This window comes from Chiloscyllium plagiosum, chromosome 20 (genome assembly GCF_004010195.1).
Source record: "Chiloscyllium plagiosum isolate BGI_BamShark_2017 chromosome 20, ASM401019v2, whole genome shotgun sequence".
Classification (NCBI taxonomy): Eukaryota; Metazoa; Chordata; class Chondrichthyes; order Orectolobiformes; family Hemiscylliidae; genus Chiloscyllium; species Chiloscyllium plagiosum.
The window spans coordinates 12,926,175-12,949,811 of NC_057729.1; the positions used below are offsets into that span (position 1 = coordinate 12,926,175).

At 41.6% G+C, this 23,637-nt stretch overlaps 1 protein-coding gene across 1 annotated transcript in view; it reads right to left on the minus strand.

Annotated features, from left to right (window-relative positions):
• LOC122559954 (protein-glutamine gamma-glutamyltransferase 2-like) overlaps positions 1-13,858 on the minus strand; it is a 52,173-nt gene extending 38,315 nt beyond the window's left edge. The window contains exons 1-2 of the mRNA XM_043710062.1: positions 13,849-13,858; positions 5,642-5,836 (exon numbers count right to left, since the gene is read on the minus strand). Of these exons, the coding sequence (XP_043565997.1) occupies positions 5,642-5,836; positions 13,849-13,858 (205 nt within the window). The remainder of the gene's footprint in view (positions 1-5,641; positions 5,837-13,848) is intronic.
• Between the last annotated feature and the right edge of the window lie 9,779 nt (positions 13,859-23,637).

Below are 23,637 nucleotides of genomic sequence, written 5' to 3' on the forward strand. Positions count from 1 at the left end.
TTTCCATCAGCACCATGCTCACCAAATTATATTTTCTTATTATGTGCCTGAGGAAATCCACCACGCATTAGTAGCAGTCTTTTTTCATCCCTTACTGTGGTCTCTATAATATGTGGAGTTAGTGGCCACAATGAATGCATGTATGGTTGCATGGTCTGAATGGGTATATGATGAGGGGGATGGGGCAGTCTCGATGGGCCTTAATATATTTTTGCTATCTTCTTTTCTCATGTTTAGCTTTTAATTTGATGATAATGTCCTTTTGGAAAAGCTATTCTTTTCATTCTGTAGTGTGCTTTTTTTCACCCTTAAAAGAGTAGTTTCAATTTACAAAAGAGGTCAGGTGACCCTTACATGGCCATCTTTTGCAACATTTTGTATCCAGTTTTTAAAATATACAAGTTAAAATTCAGAATATACTGAAGCAAAGTACAGATTTTAGTTTGTTGGAAATTTTGTGTATTAGCTAAAAGAGTTTAAAACATTTGTTAACTGAGATTTTGAAAATTGCACTGATGTTCTGGTACAGCTGAAACATAGAGAGAGAGAGAATGAATACACTTAAGAAGCTAGAGATGCCTGTGTTGAAGGCAATATTAGGGTGGTTGGAGGTGACATGAAGAGACAATATTGCCAGAAGTGTGCAGAGAGCTAAAGTTAACAGTTCTATGAATCTTTGAAGCAGGACTCAGACCAAACAATTAATATTCCAATGTTGACAAATATGTGACTTAAGTTTTGAAGTGTATACCTAATACGTGTAGAAGCAAACTTTGGCTTGGATTACAAGCAACCATTACAAGTAACTGAGTCCATGACACCTTTAATATCTTTAAGGTACCTAACAATTTAACACTGTGTGTAGTTAGTAGCATTCATGTTCCTTGATGTTCATGCAGTAAAAAAGCTTTGATTTCAGCTGTGAAACTCTACGTTTCCTTCTTTTAGTAAATGTTGGGTTTTCAGATTCTAAAACGAAAGATGCTGCAGGTCTCTACTGAGATCATAACATAATATTCACTTGAATAGAAGATTAGCTAATTAAGGGGAAACAGACTCGTGATAAACAGTTTCATGTTGACAAACTGTAACCAATGGAGTGCCATAGGGTGTCAATCATTCATGTCTATATTAATAATCTGCATGAAGGCATCATCAACACTAGATCCAGATTTGTTGATGACACAAAGATGGCAGGAAAGCAAGTTGTGAGGAGTGTAGAAACCACCGGCAAGTATTTCTAGATAGGTTTTCAAAATTAACACAAAAAGTTAGCATGGTTCTAAATGAAGTGACTAGGAAAGCAGGACAAATTTTTCTTCTTATTGCAAAGGCAACATATCATAATGATAGAAAACTCTTGCTACAAGAATCCCATCATTGATGGGATGTAGATATCACTAACCAGGCCAACATTTTATTGCCCATCTCTAATTGCCTAGTGATCAGTTAAGTGTCAACCACATTGTCATCGGTCTGGAGTTACATGTAGGCCAGAATAGGTAAGGACTGTAGTTTCCTTCCCTTAAAGGACATTAGTAAAGCAGATGGTTTTTCCCACAATGGTTTCATAATCACCATTTGACTCCTAATTCTGGATATTTAATAGGATAGTTACTGAATACATGTTCCTTCTCATGTGGCAATCTAGACAGAGGCAAAGGGTAGGGTGGGGGGGCGTAGTCTAAAAATATGGTCTCCCATTTAAGATGGAGATGAGGAGGAATTTCTTCTCTTACGTGTTGTTAAACTTTAGATTTTTTTTCTACCAAAAGCAATATAAGCAATATATTCAAGACTAAGTAAGATTTTTGATTGGCAAGGGAGCCAAGAATTAGGGACAACAGACAAAGAAGTGGAGATAAAGCCAAATCCAGATCAATCATGATCTTAATAAATTATGGAAGATATTCAATTGGCTGAATGGCCTAGTCCTGTTCCTATTTCATACAATCCAGTATCCAAATCATGAATAGAGTACATAGAACAAAGGACATTACAGCGCAGTACAGCCCTTTGGCTGTTGATGTTTTGCTGTCCTGTGGAACCAACCTGAAGCCTATCTATCCTAAACTATTCCCTTTTCATCCATATGTTTATCTAATGACCATTTATATGCCCTTACATTTGGCGAGTCTACTACTGTTGTAGGCAGTGCATTCCATGCTTCTACTACTCTCTGAGTAAAGAAACTACCAATGACATCTTTCTTATATCTATCACTCCTCAATTTAAAGCTATGCCCCCTCATACTAGCTTTCACCATCCGAGGAAAAAGGCTTTCACTGTCCACCCTATCTAACCCTCTGATTACCTCATATGTCTCAATTAAGTCACCTCTCAACCTTCTTCTCTCTAACAAAAACAGCCTCAAGTCCCTCAGCCTTTCCTCATAAGACCTTCCCTCCATACCAGGCAGCATCCTAGTAAATCTCCTCTGAGCCCTTTCCAAAGCTTTCACATCCTTCCTATAAAGGGGTATCCGGAACTGTACACTATCCTCCAAGAGCAGCTGCACCACAGTTTTGTACAGCTGCAGCATGACCTCGTGGCTCCAAAACTTAATCCCTCAATCCTTCTTCAATAAAAGCTAACACACTGTATGCCTTCTTAACAACCCTATCAACCTGGGTGGCAACTTTCAGGGATCTATGTACATGGACACCAAGATCTCTCTGCTCATCTACATTACCAAGAAACTTACCATTAGCCCAGTACTCTTTATTCCTGCTGCTCCTTCCAAAGTGAATCATTTCACACTTTTGCACATTAACCCCTTTTGCCACCTCGTAGTCCAGCTTTGCAGCTTATCTATGTCCCTTTGTGACTTGCAATATCTTTCAGCACTCTCCACAACTCCACCAATCTTAGTATCATCTGCAAATTTAGTAACCTATTCTTCCACACCCTCATATATGTCATTTATAAAAATGACAAACAGAAGTAGCCCCAAAATAGATCCTTGCAGTACACCACTAGTAACTGACCTCCAGGATGAACATTTCCCATCAAGCACCACCCTCTGGCTTCTTTCAGCTAGCCAATTCCTGATGCACACAATTAAATCACCCTCAATCCCATGCTGCTGTATTTTGTGCAATAGCCTAATCAAACACCTTACTGAAATCCATATACACCACAACAACCATCTTATCCTCATCCACCTATTTGGTCACTATCTCAAAGAACTCAATAAAGTTTGTGAGGCACAACCTACCCTTCACAAAACCGTGTTGACTATCCCTAATCAACTCATTCCTTTCTAGATGATTATAAATCCTATCTCTTATAACGTTTTCCAACTCTTTACCTACAACCGAAGTAAGGTTCACTGGTCTATAATTACCAGGGTTGTCTCTACTCCCCTTCTTGAACAAGGGGACAACATTTGCTATCCTCCAGTCTTCTGGCACTATTCCTGTAGACAATGATGGCATAAAGTTCAAAGGCTCTGTAATTTTCTCCCTGGCTTTCCAAAGAATCCTAGGATAAATTCTATCCGGCCCCCTATTCTCACATTTCCAGAATTGCTAACACCTCCTCCTTGTGAACCTCAATTCTGTCTAGTCAAGTTGCCTGTATCTCAGTATTCTCCTTTCCAGTGTGAATATTAATGAAAAATATTCATTTAGCGCTTTCCCTATCTCCTCGGACTCAACGCACAACTTCCCACTACTGTCCTTGATTTGCCCTAATCTTCTCTATAGCCATTCTTTTATTCCTGATATATCTATAGAAATCTTTAGTGTTTTTCTTGATCCGACCTACCAAAGACTTCTTATGTCCCCTCCTAGCTCTTCTTAGCTCTCTCTTTAGGTCCTCCTTGGCTAACTTGTAATTCTCAAGCGCCCTAAATGAGCCTTCACCTCTCATCCTTCTTCTTCCTCTTGACAAGAGATTCAACTTTAGTAAACCACGGTTCCCTCGCTCCACAACTTCCTCCCTGCCTGACAGGTATATACTTATCAAGGACATGCAGTAGCTGTTCCTTGAATAAACTCTACGTTTCAATTGTGCCCATCCCCTGCATCCTCATTCTATGCATCCTAAATCTGGCCTAATCGCATCATAATTGCTTTTTCCCCAGCAACAATTCTTGACCAGTGGTACATACCTGTTCCTTTCCATCGCTAAAGTAAACATAACCGAATGGTGGTTATTATCACCACAGTGCTCACCGACCTCCAAATCTAACACCTGGCTGGGTTCATTACACAGTACCAGATCTAATGTGGCATTAGCCTTTGACCTGTTTACATACTGTGTCAGGAAACTATCCTGCACACATTGGACAAAAACTGACCCATCTAAAGTACTTGAACAATGGTATTTCCAGTCAATATTTGGAAAGTTAAAGGCCCCATAACAACTACCTGGCTACTCTCACTCTACTCAAAATTATCTTTGCTCTCCTTTCCTCTACATCTTTGGAACAATTTGGAGAGCTATAGAAAACTCTCAACAGGGTGACCGCTCCTGTTTCTAAACCTCAGTCCATACTCCCTCAGTAGACAAGTCCTCTAAATGTTCTTTCTGCCACCGTAATACTGTCCTTGGCTAATAATGCCACACCTTCCCCTCTTTTACCATCTCCTCTGTTCTTACTGAAACATCTAAATCCTGGAACCTCCAAGAACCATTTCTATCCCTGCTCTACCTATGTTCTGAAATGGCCACACCATCGAAGTCCCAGGTACCAACCCACGCTGCAAGTTCACCCATATTCCAGATGCTCCTGGCATTGAAGTAGACACACTTCAAACCACATTCCTGCTTGCCAGTAAACTCTTGTGACCTTGAAACCTCATTTCTGACCTCACTACTCTCAACCTCCTAGACACTGGAACTGCTCTTTATGTTCCCATCCCACTGCTGAGTTGCTTAAACTCTCCCAAAAATCATTAGCAAGTATCTCCCCCGGGATATTGGTACCCCTCTGGTTCAGGTGTAGACCATCCTGTCGGTAGAGGTCTCACCTACCACAGAATGAACCCTCCCTCCTGCACCAATCCTGTAGCCACATATTCAATTCTTCTCTCTCCATATTCCTCGCCTTGTTAGCACAAGGCATAGGCAACAAACCAGAGATAACAACTCTGTTTGGTCGAGCACTAAGCTTCCACCCTAGCTTCCTGAATTTCTGCCTAAAATACCCATCCTTTTTCCTATTTATGTCATTAGTGCATATGACTTGGGCTGCTCCCCTCTCCATAAACACTCTTGCTAATGATTGCTTAAATGTCAATGCATTTGAATCAGAACACTCAACTTGTCAGGAAAATAATTGCAAGCAAGCAACTAAACCACAAAATCTGTAAACATTCTACTCAGACCAGATGTTGCAAAAGCGGATGGCCATAATGTTGAAAATAAGAGGAAACTACTGTTTTTTATCTCAATTTTGTGGCCTGCCTGCTATTTCCTGTCTGGGCCAATGGTGATTGTGCAAACTTCAAAAAAACCATGTGAACTTTTCAAAATGAAAACCGCATACAGAATCGTGTGATTCATTAATCACGCAAACAAATCAAAAAGATTGGCAGTACAAACACACACTAAAATTAGTTATTAATGAAGAAAAAGAACAATGTCATTAATAAAATACTTAGTAAAGTTCCCTACATCATTGCAAAGTGATTACCTGTTTGAGCAATCAGCTTAAATCTGTCATTGTCTGGATCGTATTGATTTCTGTTAAATTGCACTGTGATCTCGAAGGGCTGGCCGCGCCTGACTATCAGTCGTTTGGTGCTGATCTCAGCAGTTCGGTGATCTCGGTTATTCTTCGCATAATGCAAATCAACATAACTCACATGTTGCACGACACAGTCTGCAGCTTTGGTAAAGGGAAGATGTGTTAGGTTTTGAGATTTTGTATCAATCAGGCCTCCCCCAGTGAGACAGTAACTAAATTTCTATCTTGTTAGAATAGCAAAGCAAACTCATTCAAACATATCATGTTTTTATTCAACAATATAATTTCACCCACAGGGGCTTTTATCTCATTTTAGTTTTATGCGAAATGATGACTGATGTTAGTACATCTGAAGCTATCCTTCAGAATTGATGGCACATCATCAGTTAAACACAGGACTTACAGAGTGACATTTCAATGCAAAACTACAGGGATTGTAACAAAGTCAGCCAGATGGACTTCAAAGGATAGCAGTTCCCTAATTGGGGCTGTTAACCTATCCAATCAGGGTTGACATGTAAAAAGAATGTCTGAACCGCGAACTGGAAGGGGCATAGGGTGGACCGAGAACCGGAAGGTGGGTAGGGGCGGGCTGCCTTAGAGTGGTCGGAAGGTGGGAGGGACGGGGGCTTGTTGGGTCTGTATTGTCTGCACTTTTGTATGTAACAGTATTGTATAATGTACACATGTCATTGTTGATGTCTCTTTATATTTTTATATATGAAACTGGGATTTGAGGTTTGTCCTCATGTCCCTGTAAACTGTTTGAACTGTAGGGTTTGGGGCCTGGCTTTGCTGCTCCTCTCCCTTGTAAAATTGCTGTCTCTTGTATGCAGCTGTAAATGTAACTGTTTGTTGTAAACTATTTTTGTAATTTGTTTAATAAAAATTAAAAAAAAAGAATGTCTGACATTCTGAGAGAGCTGGACCAGTATCAAGGACTTCCCATGTATAAATAAAGGGTGCCTTGGTGACAGGATATTGGCCTCAAGAGTACTGCATGTTCTTGAAGAAACTCAATAACAACAGTCATCTTAGAATTGGAGTAGTCATTTCTGGCTTCATGCCATTATTTGGGAAGCTTGGCTCGTTCGATCCTGCCGTTGAGAGACTGGGGCCAGTATGTGGAATGAATGTGTTTTTTTTTCAGGCCAGTGACATTGGGCCAGATGAAAAGCAATGAGTAATTCTTCTGATAGCTTGTGGACCACAGCTTTTCAGTTATTGGGAGGCTAACTTTCCCTGACGCACCAGATACTAAAACCTTGCAAGAGTTGACAGGTTTAGTTAAGGAATATTATGAGCCCAGGCCTCCTCTAATCCTGAGATGCTAGCATTTTTATTTGCAATTCAAGAAACAGGGGAATGTGCATCAGATTTTTTGGTGAGGTTAAGATGACTGGCAGAGGCATGTGAGTTTGGTTTAACCCTTAATGAGATGCAGAGAAACTAGTTGGTATGTGGGAATAATGATGCAACTATGCAAAAACATCTATTGCTGAAGCCCAACTAGAACTCAAACAGGCACTATAACTGGCTTTATCACCGGAAAATGTACAAATGGAACTTATGAGTTTCAGGTGTTCCAAAAGACAATAAGACATAAGAGCAGACATGTGTCCATTCAGCCCATCGAGTCTGCTCAACCATTTAATCATGGCTAATCTGTTTCTCATCTCCATTTTCTCACCTTTTTTCTGTAACCCTTGATCGACTTGACAATCAAGAACTATCTATCTCAGTCTTAAATACACACAATGACCTGGCCTTCACAGTATTCTGTGGCAGTGAATTCTATAGATTCACCACTCTCTGGCTGAAGAGGTTTCTCCTTATCTCCATTCTAAAAGGTCTTTCCTTTACTCTACGGCTGTGCCTTTGAGTTCTAGACTCTCGTACCTAGTCTCTTTGCACTTCAGACTTCTGAATTTTCTTCCCATTTAGAAAATAGTCCATACCTCTATTCTTCCTACCAAAGTGCATGACCTCACACTTTCCCACATTGTAATCCATCTCCCACTTCTTTGCCAACTCTCCTAACCTGTCCAAATCCTTCTGCAGCCTCCCTGCCTTCTTAATGCAACCTGTCTCTCTACCTATCTTTGTATCATCTGCAAATTTAGCCAGAATGCCCTCAGTTCCTTCATCTAGATCGCTAATGTATAAAGTGAGAAGTTGTGGTCCCAACATTGAGCCTTGTGGAACACCTGCTGCCACCCTGAGAAGGACCCTTTTATCCTCACTCTCTGCTTCCTGCCAGACAGCCAAACTTCTATCTATGCTCGCACCTTGTCTCTGACACCATGGGCCCCTATCATACTCAAGTAGCCTCCTATGCAGTACCCTGTCAAAGGCCTTCTTGAAGTCCAGATAGATAGCATCCATTGCCTCTCCCTCATTACCTTCTCAAAGAGTTCTAGCAGATTTGCCAGGCCCCCGCCCCCATTTAGTTTAAAGCCCTGTCTACAGCCTTAGTTACGTGATTCACTAGGACTCTGGCACCTCTACTAGGGACTTGTTCTGATGGGATGGTCTTCATCTGAACCGTGCTGGGACCAATGTCCCATGAATTCAAATCTATTTCTCCCACACCAATCCTTCAGCCACGCATTTACCTGCTTAATCTTATTAACTTGTGGCTCACATAGTAATCCTGAGATTATTACTTTTTTGGTTATGGTTCTTAATTCTTGTTCATACTCCTCTAAGCAGAATCACTGCCCTGGTTTTATCGATGTGGTTGGTACCTACATGGACCATGACCACTGGATATTTACCCTCCCACTCCAAGTTCCTCTGTAGCCCAGAACCCAAGCACCAGGCAGGCAACACAGCCTTCGGGACTCTCAGTCTTGGTTACAGAGAACAGTGTCTATGTGTCTAACTATATTATCCCCAATTACAACAACATTTCTCTTCTCTCCCCCACTCTTGAATAGCTCCCTCCAGAATCTGGTTTCCAGCATCTGCAGTCATTGTTTTTACCTAATAGCTCCCTGCAGCCCAGTGCTACAGACACTGGGATCATCCTCCCTGCAGTCCCCATTCCCATCCACAAAGGGAGCACCTGTTGGATAAGGACAGGGGCTGAGGTTACTGTAACTCTCCCTCCTGGATCCCTCTACCTGCCTCATTCACAACCACACCCTCCTGTCCCTGACCACTGGCTGAATTTAAGTTAATTAATCTAAGGGATGTCACTGTCTCCTGAAACACAACATCCTGAAACACATACGTCTCCTGTAACTCTTCCCCTCCCTGATGCATCGCGACGTTTGATTTTGAGCCAGAGTTCTTCCAGCAACCAACACTCACTACATACATGGTCACTTGGAACCATAGTGGGGTCCACCAGCTCCCAAATCATGCAAAAACAACATATCACCTGACCTCCATCCTTATTTTATTTAACGAGTTTTGAATTTATTTTTTTTAACTGATTTTGTTTCTGCTTATGTAAGTTGCACCCAATAAATAAGTTGTGTCCAATAAATTAACAAAATTCAATTTAACACCGATTCGAATTGAGCTTCCGAAGGGTGTGGACACCTGGCCAGGCCGACTGAACTTGGGGAACACCGCTTGAGAGAAGGCAATTGTGTGGCCTGACTCAGGACATTTTGTAAAGTCAAATCGGGGCAGGTCTTATACACTTCTGGATCTCCCGCTGTCAGAAAGGTGTTGTGAAACTTGAAAGGGTTCAGAAAAGATTTACAAGGATGTTGCCAGTGTTGGAGAGTTTGAGCTATTGGGAGAGGCTGAATAGGCTGGGGTTGTTTTCCCTGGAGCATCAGAGGCTGAGGGGTGACTTCATAGAGGTTTACAAAATCATGACGGGTAAATAGACAAAATATTTTCTCTGTGGTGGGAGAGTCTAGAACTAGTGGGCATAGGTTTAGGGTGAGAGGAGAAAAATTTAAAAGGGACCTGAGGGGCAACCTTTTCACGCAGAGGATAGTACGTGTTTGGAATGAGCTGCCAGAGGAAGTGGTGGAGGCTGCTACAGTTATAACATTTAAAAGGAATCTGGATGGGTACATGAATAGGAAGGGTTTAGAGGGATATGGGCAAAGTGCTGGCAAATGGGACTCAATTAATTTAGGGTATCTGGGAGCATGGATGAGATGGATCAAAGAGTCTGTTTCCATGCAGTACATCTCTATGACTTAATTCCTGAACAATGGAACTCTAGGTCATCCCACAGCAAAACCCCAAAGCAAAGTCAGGCCTTGGCCAAAATGCTAACATTTTCTTCCGGGTTCAGGCTGGCAAGCCATTGTAGTTGCTGCCAATATGTGAACTAAAGCCAACAAAAGAGTCCAACTGGACTTAAATTGAGTAAGAGAACTCATAGGCTGGTATTTATGACAGTGCACACTCTGGAAGGTCCACCTACATCTGGTTTGGAACAGATAAGTTCCTTAGCAACAACCAAATCAGAACCAATCAAAATAAATATCTGGTTAAATGGTTATCGGATCTAATGGAGGTCAACACTAGCTTAGCTGTTTCAGTGATCACAGAATCAGTCTTTAATGAAATTCGCTCAGGACTCCAACCCTTAAGTTTGTGCAAGACCTCAGCTAGAATGAGAACCTCTGCTGGGGAACCTTTACAGATTAAGGTTACACTTTGTTTCAGTTACCACTAACTGGCAGAAAAGGCCAGCTTGGTGGGGCAAAGCTTGGTGGGGCAAAATTATTTTTGAGAATGATTCACTTTGATTGGCTCATAATTTTTCAATTAGAAAATGTCTGCCTGAGTAAAGTCCTAATTAAATATCCAAAAGTTCTTCAGCAAAATCGAGGCACTATCAAAAGTATCAAGGCCATCTTGAATGTTGGCCAGGACATAATTCCATGAGCTGCAAGGCCTGCCCAATGCCATTTGTATTATTGACATAAGTCGAGGCAGAAATCAGAAGGCTGGAAAGTGAAGGAATCAATGCAGTTTATGGAATGGGAAGTGCCCTTCACACCGATTGTGAAGCCCAATGGGTTGGTTCACCTTTGTGGGGATTTTAAACTTGGGGGAGGTGGAGAGAAGGGTAAAACAGCATCAGGAACACCAATGCCAGAAATATTTTGGCGTAGGAACCATGGAAATAGCTCTGCTTAATTAATTTGAGGTCAGGACCAGTGACATATAAAGTACAGGTTGGAGCGACAATCCTGAATTAGCTCATGGGCCACACGAAACCCACAAATTAGCAAACAGTGCAGGAGCAAAATGTGCCTTGCTCCTCAGAACAGACAGAAAGATTGTCAGAAACTATGAGTTCTTCTTCTCCATCAAGCATTGAAGATACCTCAGAATTTGAGATGGACACAGCTGGTCTCACTGCATAAATGCCTTTGACGCCAGAAGAAGAGAGTGAATTTCTCCTGAGGAGCTCTGAGTACAAGAGGCGAGCCCCTGTGCATTACACAGTGTCCGTATCCGACGCAGGTTTGGAGGAACCTGACCCAGTGCTAAACACCCCAGGAGGAACTACAAGAAAATGGACTGGCCTATGTCTTTGCTCTCAGAGGGGGAGGGATGTAGTAATTGGAACAAGGTCAGCCAGGTGGATCTCATGAAATATGAGTTCCCTATTTGGGGCTGTTATCCACATCAAATCAGGGAGCACTGGCTGACAGTTAAGAATAGGAGTGTCAGGCATCCTGTCCACTCTGAGAGCTGGCTGTGAGGGAGCTGGATCAGTGTCAAGGATCCTCCACATGCAAATACAGGGTGACCTGATGTTGGGATACCCGCCTGTTTGAATTATTTCAAGGACAATGTGGGGAAGTGTTCCACAATGAGGGAAGAGAAACAACTTATAAACATCATTGGAAGGAAAGGAGAATGGAGAGGCCTGGTTAGGAAAGCAAAAGCACAGAAAAGAGAATTCCAAGGAAAGACATGGCATTATAAGGTACATGAGCTAGATAATTCTGAAAGGTAGGAACACAATGGCTGAACAAGCAACTACCAAAGCTATATGGCATGGAATGAGATACAATCAGCAACCTGGAAGGGCAGGCAGTCTCAGTTGTATAACATCAAAAGACATCACTACATTGGGGAGAAGTGGGTTTCTTTAAAGTTTTAAGAAAATGTTTAAGTTTTTGGAATAATCAGAAGTTTGTTTTTATTAGATATGATATGGTGCATCAATGACAAGGCCGTTATTTATTTCTTGCCCTGAATTCTCGTAAACCAAATGGCTGACGTTTCAGATTAAACAAGTGTCACTGTATAAATGTACATCTAGTATCACATGTAGGTCAGACTGGGTATGGATTGAGATAGATTGGTTCTTGAGTATCAAGGGGATCAAGGGTTATGGGGAGAAAGCAGGAATGGGGTTGAGAAACCTATTAGTCATGATTGAATGGTGGAGCAGATGTGATGGGCTGAATTGCCTAATGTCTGCTCCTATGTCTTATGGTCTTATGGAGGTTATATTCTCTGAAAAGGCCTACACTCTAAAAATTACAGCGGAGCATATGTTAACAGAAAAGGTTCAGCAAGTGAGAACACACAACTTAATGGAAAAGGGGAATTCATTCTAATATATTTTGCAAATATCACAGCTCCCAGCCAGTCTAAATGGAAATCGTTAAAATGTTTTTAGCAAACAGATTTAAATATATGAAGGAACAAATTACTGCAGATTCTGGAATCTGTACTGAAAAGAACAAATGTTGGAGATCCCATGAGTCAGACAGCATCCATCTGACACTTCATCAAAGCGTGCCTCAACTTCAGTGGTGACTTCAGGCTATGATTTCTTTTGATACTTTGCTTTTCTGCCCATCATGGAAATGGAGATACATTGGCCAATGTTGGGTCCATAATGTCAGAGATAGCACTTTTGAATTATTCTACGTATAGAAAATTTGGTATTCCAAAATAGTTTAGGATTTGTGACACTGTGCTCTTGGAGCTTTTATGTGCGCAACTGTTGGATCAAAACTATCTTTTCTCTGAACTCAGTTGCTAACACAAATGTGGTAAATTTGAAACACCAGCAGTCCATTTAAATTCCAGAAATGCTTCCAGTGAATAACTTGCAGTGAACCCAGAATGGCAGGAAAATAACTGCACCTCTAACATTTTTCAGCCTCGATTTCGGATCACTTCAGCAATATACATCGAAATGTGAAGCCAGTTCCCAATGTGAAAGGCGAGGAATCAAAAGAAACTTAAAAAAAAAAGTGAGAACTTCAACTTCATCTTTTGACTTCATAAAAGAAATGGTTATACTATCCTTTCACAAATTAGAAGAATATTAATCTTGAAAACCAGGGCCACGGTTATGGGCGGCACGGTAGCACAGTGGTTAGCACTGCTGCTTCACAGCGCCAGAGACCCGGGTTCAATTCCCGCCTCAGGCGACTCTCTGTGTGGAGTTTGCACATTCTCCCCGTGTCTGCGTGGGTTTCCTCCGGGTGCTCCGGTTTCCTCCCACAATCCAAAAATGTGCAGGGGTTAGGTGAATTGGCCATGCTAAATTGCCCGTAGTGTTAGGTGAAGGGGTAAATGTAGGAGAGTGGGTCTGGGTGGGTTGCGCTTCGGCGGGTCGGTGTGGACTTGTTGGGCCGAAGGGCCTGTTTCCACGCTGTAAGTAATCTAATCTAAAAGAACAGGGAGAGCTCATTTAATTTCTCAATCAAATCTACTCATTCAATGAGATCCTGTTTGAACTGAAATTTAACACCAGATGTTTACCCTTGCCCTATCTCTCTTATTACCACCACTAACAAAAATCTATCAGAGCTTTTTAAATTAACAATTAATCAATCATCACTTGCCATTGTGTAGATGTGTTATTTTTAATTGACTGGAAGATCTAATTTTTAATTTGTGCTGAAGTTCACAATGGTATAAAGTAATTTTTCAGTTTTGATTTTGCTTTTCGTCCTGGTCTAACTGTGTAGTATTTTAAACCTTTTGCCTTCTTACTTGTTTCTATGAGTTCCTAAGTTCAATGCATCAAAACAAACAGCAAACAAACAAAAGAACCTGATTCATAACAGGTTGACCACCGCCTAATACCACTCCTTAGCTTTGTTGAAATCTGAGTAAATTAGAAAGATTAAACACAGAAAGATCAGTTAATACATGAAAAAGGGAATCAAAACTAATAATCCTGCATTTTCACTTACTGTTCGCCATGAATATATTCTCCCTGGCTCTCTGTCTTTCTCTTTCACGCTCACTTCTCTGTGCAAATGTTTTTTTTATTTTCACAGCGTAATAACTGACGCACAGTAACGGGCTGCATATATTTACCACTATTTAAACTCTACATCACAATGCAGGTACAGAATGTATGCTATTAAAGGTGTACTGTTATTTTAGACAGCTCATAAATTTATACACACAAATGTACAAGGAAATTGTTACATTTTTGCCAGTGTAATTGTATTGTAACTTTTTAAACACTTTGTCATAATGATTAAAATGACAAATATTAATTTTGGCGCTACCAGAAGGGACAGATTTGTCACAACACATTTTCAGTGAAAAGCCATGCCACCTTAAGTACAGACCACCACTTCCTGTTCCGTGAGCTACTTTAAGAAAAACACACTACAGAATACCACATAAAACATTTGCCAACGTCGTACAGGGTACTCAAATTTAACAGCATTTCCATTATAGGTCGGTGTTTACAAAAAGACTCGGAAGTCTTCTTGCTAAAAACAACTTTAATGCAGTGAATTAACTTTGACTTGATTGGAACACAATTGCCAAAAGATAACATTTTGTAACATGTTATAACACGGAGATTCTGGAATAACATCATCAGATTGTTGGCTTGATGTTAAAAAATTTGAATGCCAATTTGATTCAGAACAGTTCCAACCTAATCTCTTACCCAGAATTATGGGAATAATCAAGCAAATATTAAACCCATGTAAGTATTTGACCCTGAAATAGGAGTACATAGGTCTAATCTTGTCCTTTCATTAAAAAAAGGCAATAAACTCTGCTAGTTGGTAAACTTTGAAGTAAAAATCACCTCCATTGAAATTGCATCCTTGAATATCAGTTTACTAACATTGAACACCTTTTTAAACAGGTTAAAATTGAAATGACCTAGAAACAAACGTTGAGCCTTCATACAGTAACAATGAAAGAGCTTTATTTCAAGATAAAATGTGAAGTGATTCATTTTGGAAGATCGAATTTGAATGCTGAATACAGGGTTAAAGACAGAATTCTTGGCAGTGTAGAGGAACAGTGTAATTTTGGGGTCCATGTGGATAGATCCCTCAAAGGTACCTCCCAAGTTGATAGGGTTGTTAAGAAGGTGTATAGTGTTTTGGCTTTCATTAACAAGGGGATTGAGTTTAAGAACCACAAGGCTTTGCTCCAGCTATATAAAATCCTGGTTAGACTGTAATTGGAATATTGTGTCCAGTTCTGGTTGCCTCATTATAGGAAGGATGTCGATGCTTGAGCGAGCGTTCAGAGGATATTTACCAGGATGCTGCCTGGATTGGAGGGCTCATTTTATGAAGAGAGGTTGAGTGAGCTAGGGCTTTTCACACTGGAGAGAAGGAAGAGAGGTGACTTGATAGAAGGGTACAAGTTAATGAGAGACATGGATAGAGTAGATAGCCAGAGACTTTTCCCCAGGGCAGAAAGGGCTGTCATGACATGTCACAATTTTAAGGTGATTGAAGGAAGGTATAAGGTAGATTTCAGAGATAGGTTCTTTACATATAGAGAGGTGAGTGCATGAAAAGCAGAGTCAGAGACATAGGGATATTTAAGCAACTGCTGGACAAGCATATGGATGGCAGTAAATTGGGGGGGTGCGGGGGGGTTGTAGGTTCGGTTGATCTTAGATTAAGATAAATGCTTGGCATAGCATTGTGGGTCAAAGGACCTGTATTGTGCTGAACTGTTCTATGTTCTATGTCTACAAAGGACATGAATGCATTTGAGTATTATTGCACAATAGATGTCGTTCAGGAGTAGTTCGAACATTTGAATAAAGTCAGCCATGTGGAAACAGATATGAAAATCATCCCACATGTTCTTTCAGGTGCTGTTTGTAAGAATTAGGAACCCAGCAGACTACAGTGCTTTTTTTTATTCGATTGTGGGATGTGGGTGTTGCTGGCTAGGCCAGCATTTATTGCTTATCCTTAGTTACCCTTGAGAAGGTGGTGGTGAGCTGACCTTTGAATTGCTGCAGTCCGCGATTTACCTGTATCCATGACAATGTGCATGAGTTTATTTCTTTGGCAAACGCAAATCACTATAGACAGGCAATAGTTGCTGAGCTCAGTGTGATTAATTTGCTATTTAGTCCAGAGAGTGGATTCTCCTCTTAATGGACAGCATTGGTTGTCACTCTCCATAAGTGCCTAATGGGCTTATACAGAAGACGAGTGATGGAGATTAATTGTGTAGGGCCCTGGCCTGTCTTGGATATGCGTAGCAAGGATAATGGAAGTCCAAAGACTGCTATCCAACAGTTAGGGATTTGTCATTAGGAATCTTCTGTGAACCATTCTGTGCTTTTCTTACTTGATCCATAAAGAAAGTGGCAATATCACATTCCTGTTGACCAGAATCTCCTTTCTACAAAGGTCTGAACTCAAGCACAAATTCCTGTTTGAATGTATTGCCAGTGCTTTGGACAATTTGTCCTCCAATCTCCAGAGGGGATTTGTTAATTGGCTGCATGGGAAACTACTTAACCTATCCTCTGTGACCTGGAGGTGTTTTGAGTAAGGAGGAGTTATATGGTAAAAAACACATGAACCCCTCACCCCTCCCCCCAACACCACCCCCTACTGAGCTGCTAGGAATGTTTGAATGCTGGCATTTTCTATGGTTTCTGAGTAACCAACTGTGAGGACCCAAGTGGGCGGCACGGTGGCACAGTGGTTAGCACTGCTGCCTCACAGCGCCAGAGACCCGGGTTCAATTCCCGCCTCAGGCGACTGACTGTGTGGAGTTTGCACGTTCTCCCTGTGTCTGCGTGGGTTTCCTCCGGGTGCTCCGGTTTCCTCCCACAATCCAAAGATGTGCAGGTCAGGTGAATTGGCCATGTTAAATTGCCCGTAGTGTTAGGTAAGGGGTAAATGTAGGGGTAGGGGTATGGGTGGGTTACGCTTCGGCAGGTCGGTGTGGACTTGTTGGGCCGAAGGGCCTGTTTCCACACTGTAATCTAATCTAATCTAATCTAAAAGTCTGACATTATAATATTTAATTGATGCTTCTTTCATGAGATTTTAGCAGCAATTTGAAATTAATACCAAAGGCTACCAGGGCACTTGGAAAACATCTCATGAAAGGGAAGGGAGATTGAGTTGCATTTTAGATCAGGGCAGAGCTTTCCAAGACCATTGAAGATCTGGAATTAGCAAGGAGGCAACATCCAAGAAATCAAAATTAGATCAGGACTTCAATGTTGATGCACAATCTTCCAGCTTTCTCTGAGAAGCACCTTTCAAACTTACCAGGAAACATCCTTGAATCCGTTTGATAAGTAGTTTTTGAGGTTGTGAAGAAAATAAAAATAAGCTGCTTCAATCCTGAATCCTGTAGTTCCCAGCTGACTTTTCAGAAACTCACCACTGTCGCCAAGGGCACAATGGGAAGTGTTTCTTCAATGAAACTGACAAGGTGGGAAGGCTTTCATTCTACACACTGAAGAGCTCCTCAGCCCTGACCATTGAAAATCTGTTGTTCAAAGCTTCTCTTTCACCGATCACTATCACTGATGGTTAGGGGATTGATAACTTCCGTTGGAATGCACTTCACCAGTGCAGCACTTCATTTGTCTATTCCATCTCTGCTGAGTGGCAAGAGCAGAGGCAACAACCATCACCACCAGCAGCTCCAGCAGCAACAGGACTAACTCCAGCAGCAATTCCAGCAGGCTTCTTTTCAACCATGTGCCCCCTCCATCAGGAAGAGAGAATGGACATGGAAACTCAGCTCCTACGATATGAAAACCACAAACCAGAGTCTACAGGAAGAGGTTCAGCTCTTTCAATCAGAGCCTGAGGATGCTTAGGATTTCAGAGCAGCTCGTTGCTGACATATGCTACAAGCAGCTTCCTCCCAGTGGAGCAGGTGGACATGCTTTGTCCAAGGTGGTCTATGTGTCTGAACCTGGAAGATCTCCCTCAGAATCCCTGCCTCTTGCCAAGTCATGTTCTCTCTTCTCCCGCAGAGAAAAGTCATAAGGTGAGAGTGTTGGTAATCTTTAATGTATGAAGGGAGGGGAGGGAACAGCATTTGTGGAGGGTGCTGGTGGGACCAATAGGCTAAGTATGAGAGTTGAATGCTCAAGTGGGGATGTGAGATGCCTACAGAGGGAGGAATGAGTAGAGCAGCAATGTGTGTTGTTCTTTTTTTCTGCAGGATACTGTGCTGAAGAATGCTGAGCAAATCAGTCTAGAGACTGAAAGTATGCCCCACACTAAAGTCTTGCATCCTATTGACATACTGTCCATAATATGGAGGGATCACACTCCTACTGCTGACTTCCTGGACCTTCTCAACTCTCCAGTGGAGAAGAGTATGAGGAAGAGGAGGTAGATGAAGGTACATAAGCTAGATGAACCAAACACATTACTGCCCTGGACGATACCTTATCTGAAAGATTCAGTTAGTCACCCACACTGAGCTAAAGTAATTGTCAAGCCCCAGATTTCACTGTTTGCCACGCCATACTGGAACAAAACAGTCCTGGAGTTAACCAAGCCCCATTGCAGTTAGAGAAATTGGTCTCAGATAATTTATGTCTGATTTGAAAACTTGAGTAGTCTCTTGTCAGGTGAGACTGGTGAGAAAGTGATGCAGCTTAATACATTTAATGGAATTGGTATAATCCTAATTTTCTGATACTTTGACTACTGCTGGAGGCCAGGCATCTGCTCAACACCATTGAGAAGACATACCCTTGTATGAGTCCATAACAACATGGTCATCCTGCAGGGCAGACAGGTGAACATCAGTCATCAGTGTCAGGGGACCTCGATAGACTGGAGTGAAATGTGGAGCAGGCCGTCCATCTTCTTCTTAGTACTGTGCCTCTGGATGTGAATGCTTGGCCACCTCCAGGGAAACCTTGGTGGCAGCCTTGGAGAGTGAAGTCCAGCAAGACTCCCAGAAGCTTCCAGATATGTATTCAGACCTGCACTCTATTGCTCTAATCATGGGTGCTCAGCATCAATGATAAAGTAAGAGGGAGTCAAAACAGACAGACTCTCATGGACACAGAGTGATTTCAGCTGGCACCTACAAATTTAATCCACCCAACCTGCACATCTTTGGACTGTGGGAGGAAACCAGAGCATTGGGTGGAAACCCACGCAGACAAAGAGATTAGTAACATAAAGGCACCCAGGAACTTCATCTCCAGACACTCCAGAGGTGTCCAACACTTCCAACCTCCCTCAGCTATTGCCTGCAGCAGCTGAGGCCAAAAAGGGTGCATCTACAACAGTGTAGGAAACTTGCAGCAGGCCCCGATAGTAGATCTAAAGTCTTCAAAGTCATCAAGGTATCCCAGTCAGCAGAATCCATCCAGGCCAGCTGGGGGCGGTGAGGCAGCACTTAGACATGGTAGGGTGGAGAGGAAAACAATCACTCAGGGCACTGTGGCATAGGCTTCCACTCAATATATAAACTCTGCATTTCTATAAACATATACTCACCTGCACTGTTCTGTCTTGTTGTGGTCTTATTGTACTACTGGGAGCTGAGGCTATGGAGTTAAAGTGTGGAATATCTAAAACACCCAAAATGCTTTTAATTGCCTTGTTGCCTATGTCATAATCAATAACGTGAGCAATGGGAGATACCTCGTCTTTCAAAAAAGCACACCTATTGGTTGTGGATTACAATACCCACACTCCAAATTATTCACAGGGGCACTGATGGTCATGATAAGGGGAGAAACCATGACCAGGGATATCCAACTGTTGTATCCCGCACATGAACATTCTGGCCATGATGGGAAGACTGTCCTGAATTTACAGTTTCTAAGAAGGGAAGAATTCTGTCTCAAATGTATTGTCAAATGGAAAGGTAAACTGATGTTCTCAAAACCATGCGAGATAATCAAACACCATGAAGGTGGCAATGGTCAAATCACATGTCAGTCACTCACAACTGTGTAGCTGAATGGCGGGAACAGCTCCAAACTTCATAATACTAATAGTGGAAGTATCATCATTGAGGATGGTCAGGAATTGCAAGGCCACTGTGAAGGCTCATTGCATTCTGCAGAGGTAATAAAGGAATAAGGCACATAAGGAGCAGTCTCAGGATGTGGAACAACTCAGTAACATTCAGGCCTGGAGTAGAATTTCTAATGTGACTCATATGTCTTTGATGCAAGACCATTTTAGAGCAAACATTCAGGAGCATGAGATCACAGAAGGGCTCACTGTGTTACAGCTGATAAAGCTCTATGGTCACAGAGTTGATCTCACACCTGGTCAAGACCCCTGTCAGCATGCTTGAGGACAGCCATTTGACACCAAGATCAAAGGAGCTTGGAGCCATCCAATCAAACTGGTTTACCTTTCCATTTGACAATACCTACTTCTGTAAAGGAAGTGACCAATTTAATGAAGAAATCCAAGTGTTAATAGTAAAACAGTAAAACTAAAATGTACTCCATGCAGCATTTGAATGGGTGCCAAGAAACTGGAAACAAAACATTATAGAGAAGTGTGGGACTTCCAGAAAACTTGGTGGCATAGCGTGTGGAATATAGCCACACGTCTGTAGGGTAAATTGCAAAACACAAGTATTCATAAAAGAGGTAATTCTAAAGAAACAGTAAGATTGTTTTTGAGGATATGCAATCAGCAATGAATGCCTCTCCCTCTCAATCTTCTCTCTGCCACAAAGACAAACTGCACCTCTTAAAACACAATGTAATTAGATACACAAAATAGGAAGCCAAATGAGTTCTAAGATTCTTCCCCTTTTGAAGTTGAGCCAAGAACATTCTAAAGAAATTATTCTGGATTATGAGTAAAGCTTTCTTTACTTTTTTTGAGTATCTAAGGTGGATTGAAAGTACAGGTATATGTGTAAATTTACTGTGGAATAGTCATTTTATAACTACCTTGGATTCCCTATGATTAAGGATTTATTCCTCTAACATTATTTAGAATTAATTCTCACAATGGATATTCATAAGCAATTATAAAAATATTGTAATCTCATACTTAGCTCCTCATTAAACCGAATCTAGACAACAATTTTCAAGTTTTGATTCGAAGGGCTCATATTGATAAACTGTAAGAGTTATTTCTGCTACAAAATACCTGAAGATATATTCTATCCTCAGATAATTTTGCTGTTTTGAAAACTCCCAGATCCATTACCAGACCCAGTCTACAGTTGATAAAGTTGACTAAGTTCCTTTAATGATCTGAAATTTCTCTTAGTTGAGGTTTTCAGATGACCATAAATCTAATTGATTGGTTTACCATGTCGGGGGTAAGAAAGTAAAATCACTAATCATGCAGAAGAATTGGCTTCGAGAGTGTGGTGCTGGAAAAGCACAGCAGGTCAGGCAGCATCAGAGGAGCAGGAGAATTGATGTTTGGGGTATAAGCCCTTCATCAGGAAATGAGCCCTGATGAAGGGCTCATGCCCGAAACATCAATCCTCCTGCTCCTCGGATGCTGCCTACCTATTGTGCTTTTCCAGCATCACACTCTCGACTCTGATCTCCAGCATCTTCAGTCCTCACTTTCTCCTCCATAATAATCAGCTTGACTTAATTTAATTTGTCTCAAAAATTGTCATTGCTGCCTTGGAATGAAGCATCTGTAACGAATCCTCCATCCCTACTTCAAACCTCTAACCTTGCAATAACAAACCTTGCTTAATACCTTTCAACTTGTGAGTGAGCCAGAATGTCATAACATGCAGTCTTATTGTATGCCATCATCAGTGAGGTACTTGAGATGTTGAATTAATGTATCTTCCTGTATTGATTCTTGAAGACCTGAGATGTCTCAAAATGTCAATCAGGCCACAACATTCTTTCACGCAATACTTCATGAGTTCAGATCACAACCGGATGACGTGATCTAATTTTTTCTTAAACTATTGAACACAATCAAACAAAACTGAATAAAACTAAAGAGGTGCCAGCATAATAAAAAATAAATTAAAATGACATTTCAAGTAGAGATGACAAACTGTAACTCCTGCCAAGCCCTTGGTTGAAATGTACCAGTGGACACTGCCTGGTCCCCTTCAAAGATACCCAGGCACACATGTAACTACAAAAAAGGAACATCATGTCAGATGTTAAAAAAAAACCCTCAACTGCCTGATGCCTGGCTCTGTTTATAGCCACTTTGGCCAGGCCCAGGAGCAGATCCATAAGGTGGTCCTCTAACCTGTAATGGATTTTCTGGATCATGGTGGTGAGTATTTGTGTTTGTTGCAGTGAGTCTCAGTCTCTTCCTGTGATCCATTTTATCCCACTTCCACCTTTCTGCACCTATCCTGAGGCTTCACAAGCCTTGTTTCCCCAATGATCCCTCACCTTCCCCTCGTTCCCACACAACAATCAATGTCCTTGTTTAAAACCTTTGATCCCCACATAAGGCCCATCTAGGCCCAATTATTATAGATCAGGCCCAACCCCTCAAAACATTTTTAAGCAGTGGCCCAGATAGTAACTTTGTTATTTGTCTTAGGTAAGTGTGTAGTGGATATTCCCAGAGTGAATTAGCTGATCCAACTGCTAAGTTTGAAACAAACAGAATTTATGTACAAAATTACAGAATGAAACACAAAGAGTAGAAAATAGAATACCTGATGACTTATCCTATCCAAAGCCCGACAGACTATCCAGACCTAATGATGCTGTTCTGATACTACTTGCAACAATCCCCATATACAGATCCCTTAGCACAAAGAGTAAAGATGAAGCAAATCAGGGCTTACAAGTTTGAAGTCAGAGAGTGAGTGTACTCAGCTGGACTTACCCCAACAGCCTTTCCTCACACACAATGCTGCTGAACTGAATCACAAACTCAAATCTAAACAAAGGCTAGCTACACAGCTAGCTGACCACTCCCCTTCCATTATACTGATTTTGTCCAACATGAAAGCCTTAGGCCGGAGGCATTGTCTATTCGGGGTAGACAAAAAGTGCTCCAATACATCTTTCAAACCCAGTCTAGTTGGAGCCTGGCCAATTACCCCCTCTCTGGAAAAAAAAACTCAAGGGCATAGTAGCCTTGGTAAAAGACCAACGTTGTGACACTGTACCCTCCCATATCAAGGCTAGGGTCACCCTCAGTTTTCTTGACATCATACCCTCTAGTCCCCCCAAAGTCTGAAGACCATTCATGCTCCCTATCTTATTCTACGCTTCCAAGCCTACAACATTCAATTTTCCCCATGATGACAGTCATGCCCTCAGCTGACCAATACAACAAGATCAATCCCCAGAAGTGAGTTGCACATATTCACACAGGTGCCCTGAATGGACTTGGAACTCCTACTATTTATCTAAAAGCCATTCTAGAAGGTCCGCTCACCTTCTGAGGAGAGAGGACATAATTGCTAAAGTTTATCTCAATGGCAAAGATCAGAAATTTGGGCTCTTATACAACTAAGTTTCAGCTTGGCATTCTCCTGCTTCATCTGGTAACACAAAATCATGTCATTGAGTCACAGAGTCATAGATATGCACAGCACGCAAACAGACCCTTCTGTCCAATTCATCAATGCCTACCAGTTAGCCCAACCCAATCTAGTCCCACCTGCCAGCACCCGGCCCATATCCCTCCAAACCCTTCCTATTCATATACCCATCCAGATGCCTTTTAAATGTTGCAATTGTACCAGCTCCACCACTTCCTCTGGCAGCTCATTCCAGACATGTACCACGCTCAGCGTGAAAAGGTCCCCCCTTAGGTCTCTTTTATTCTGTT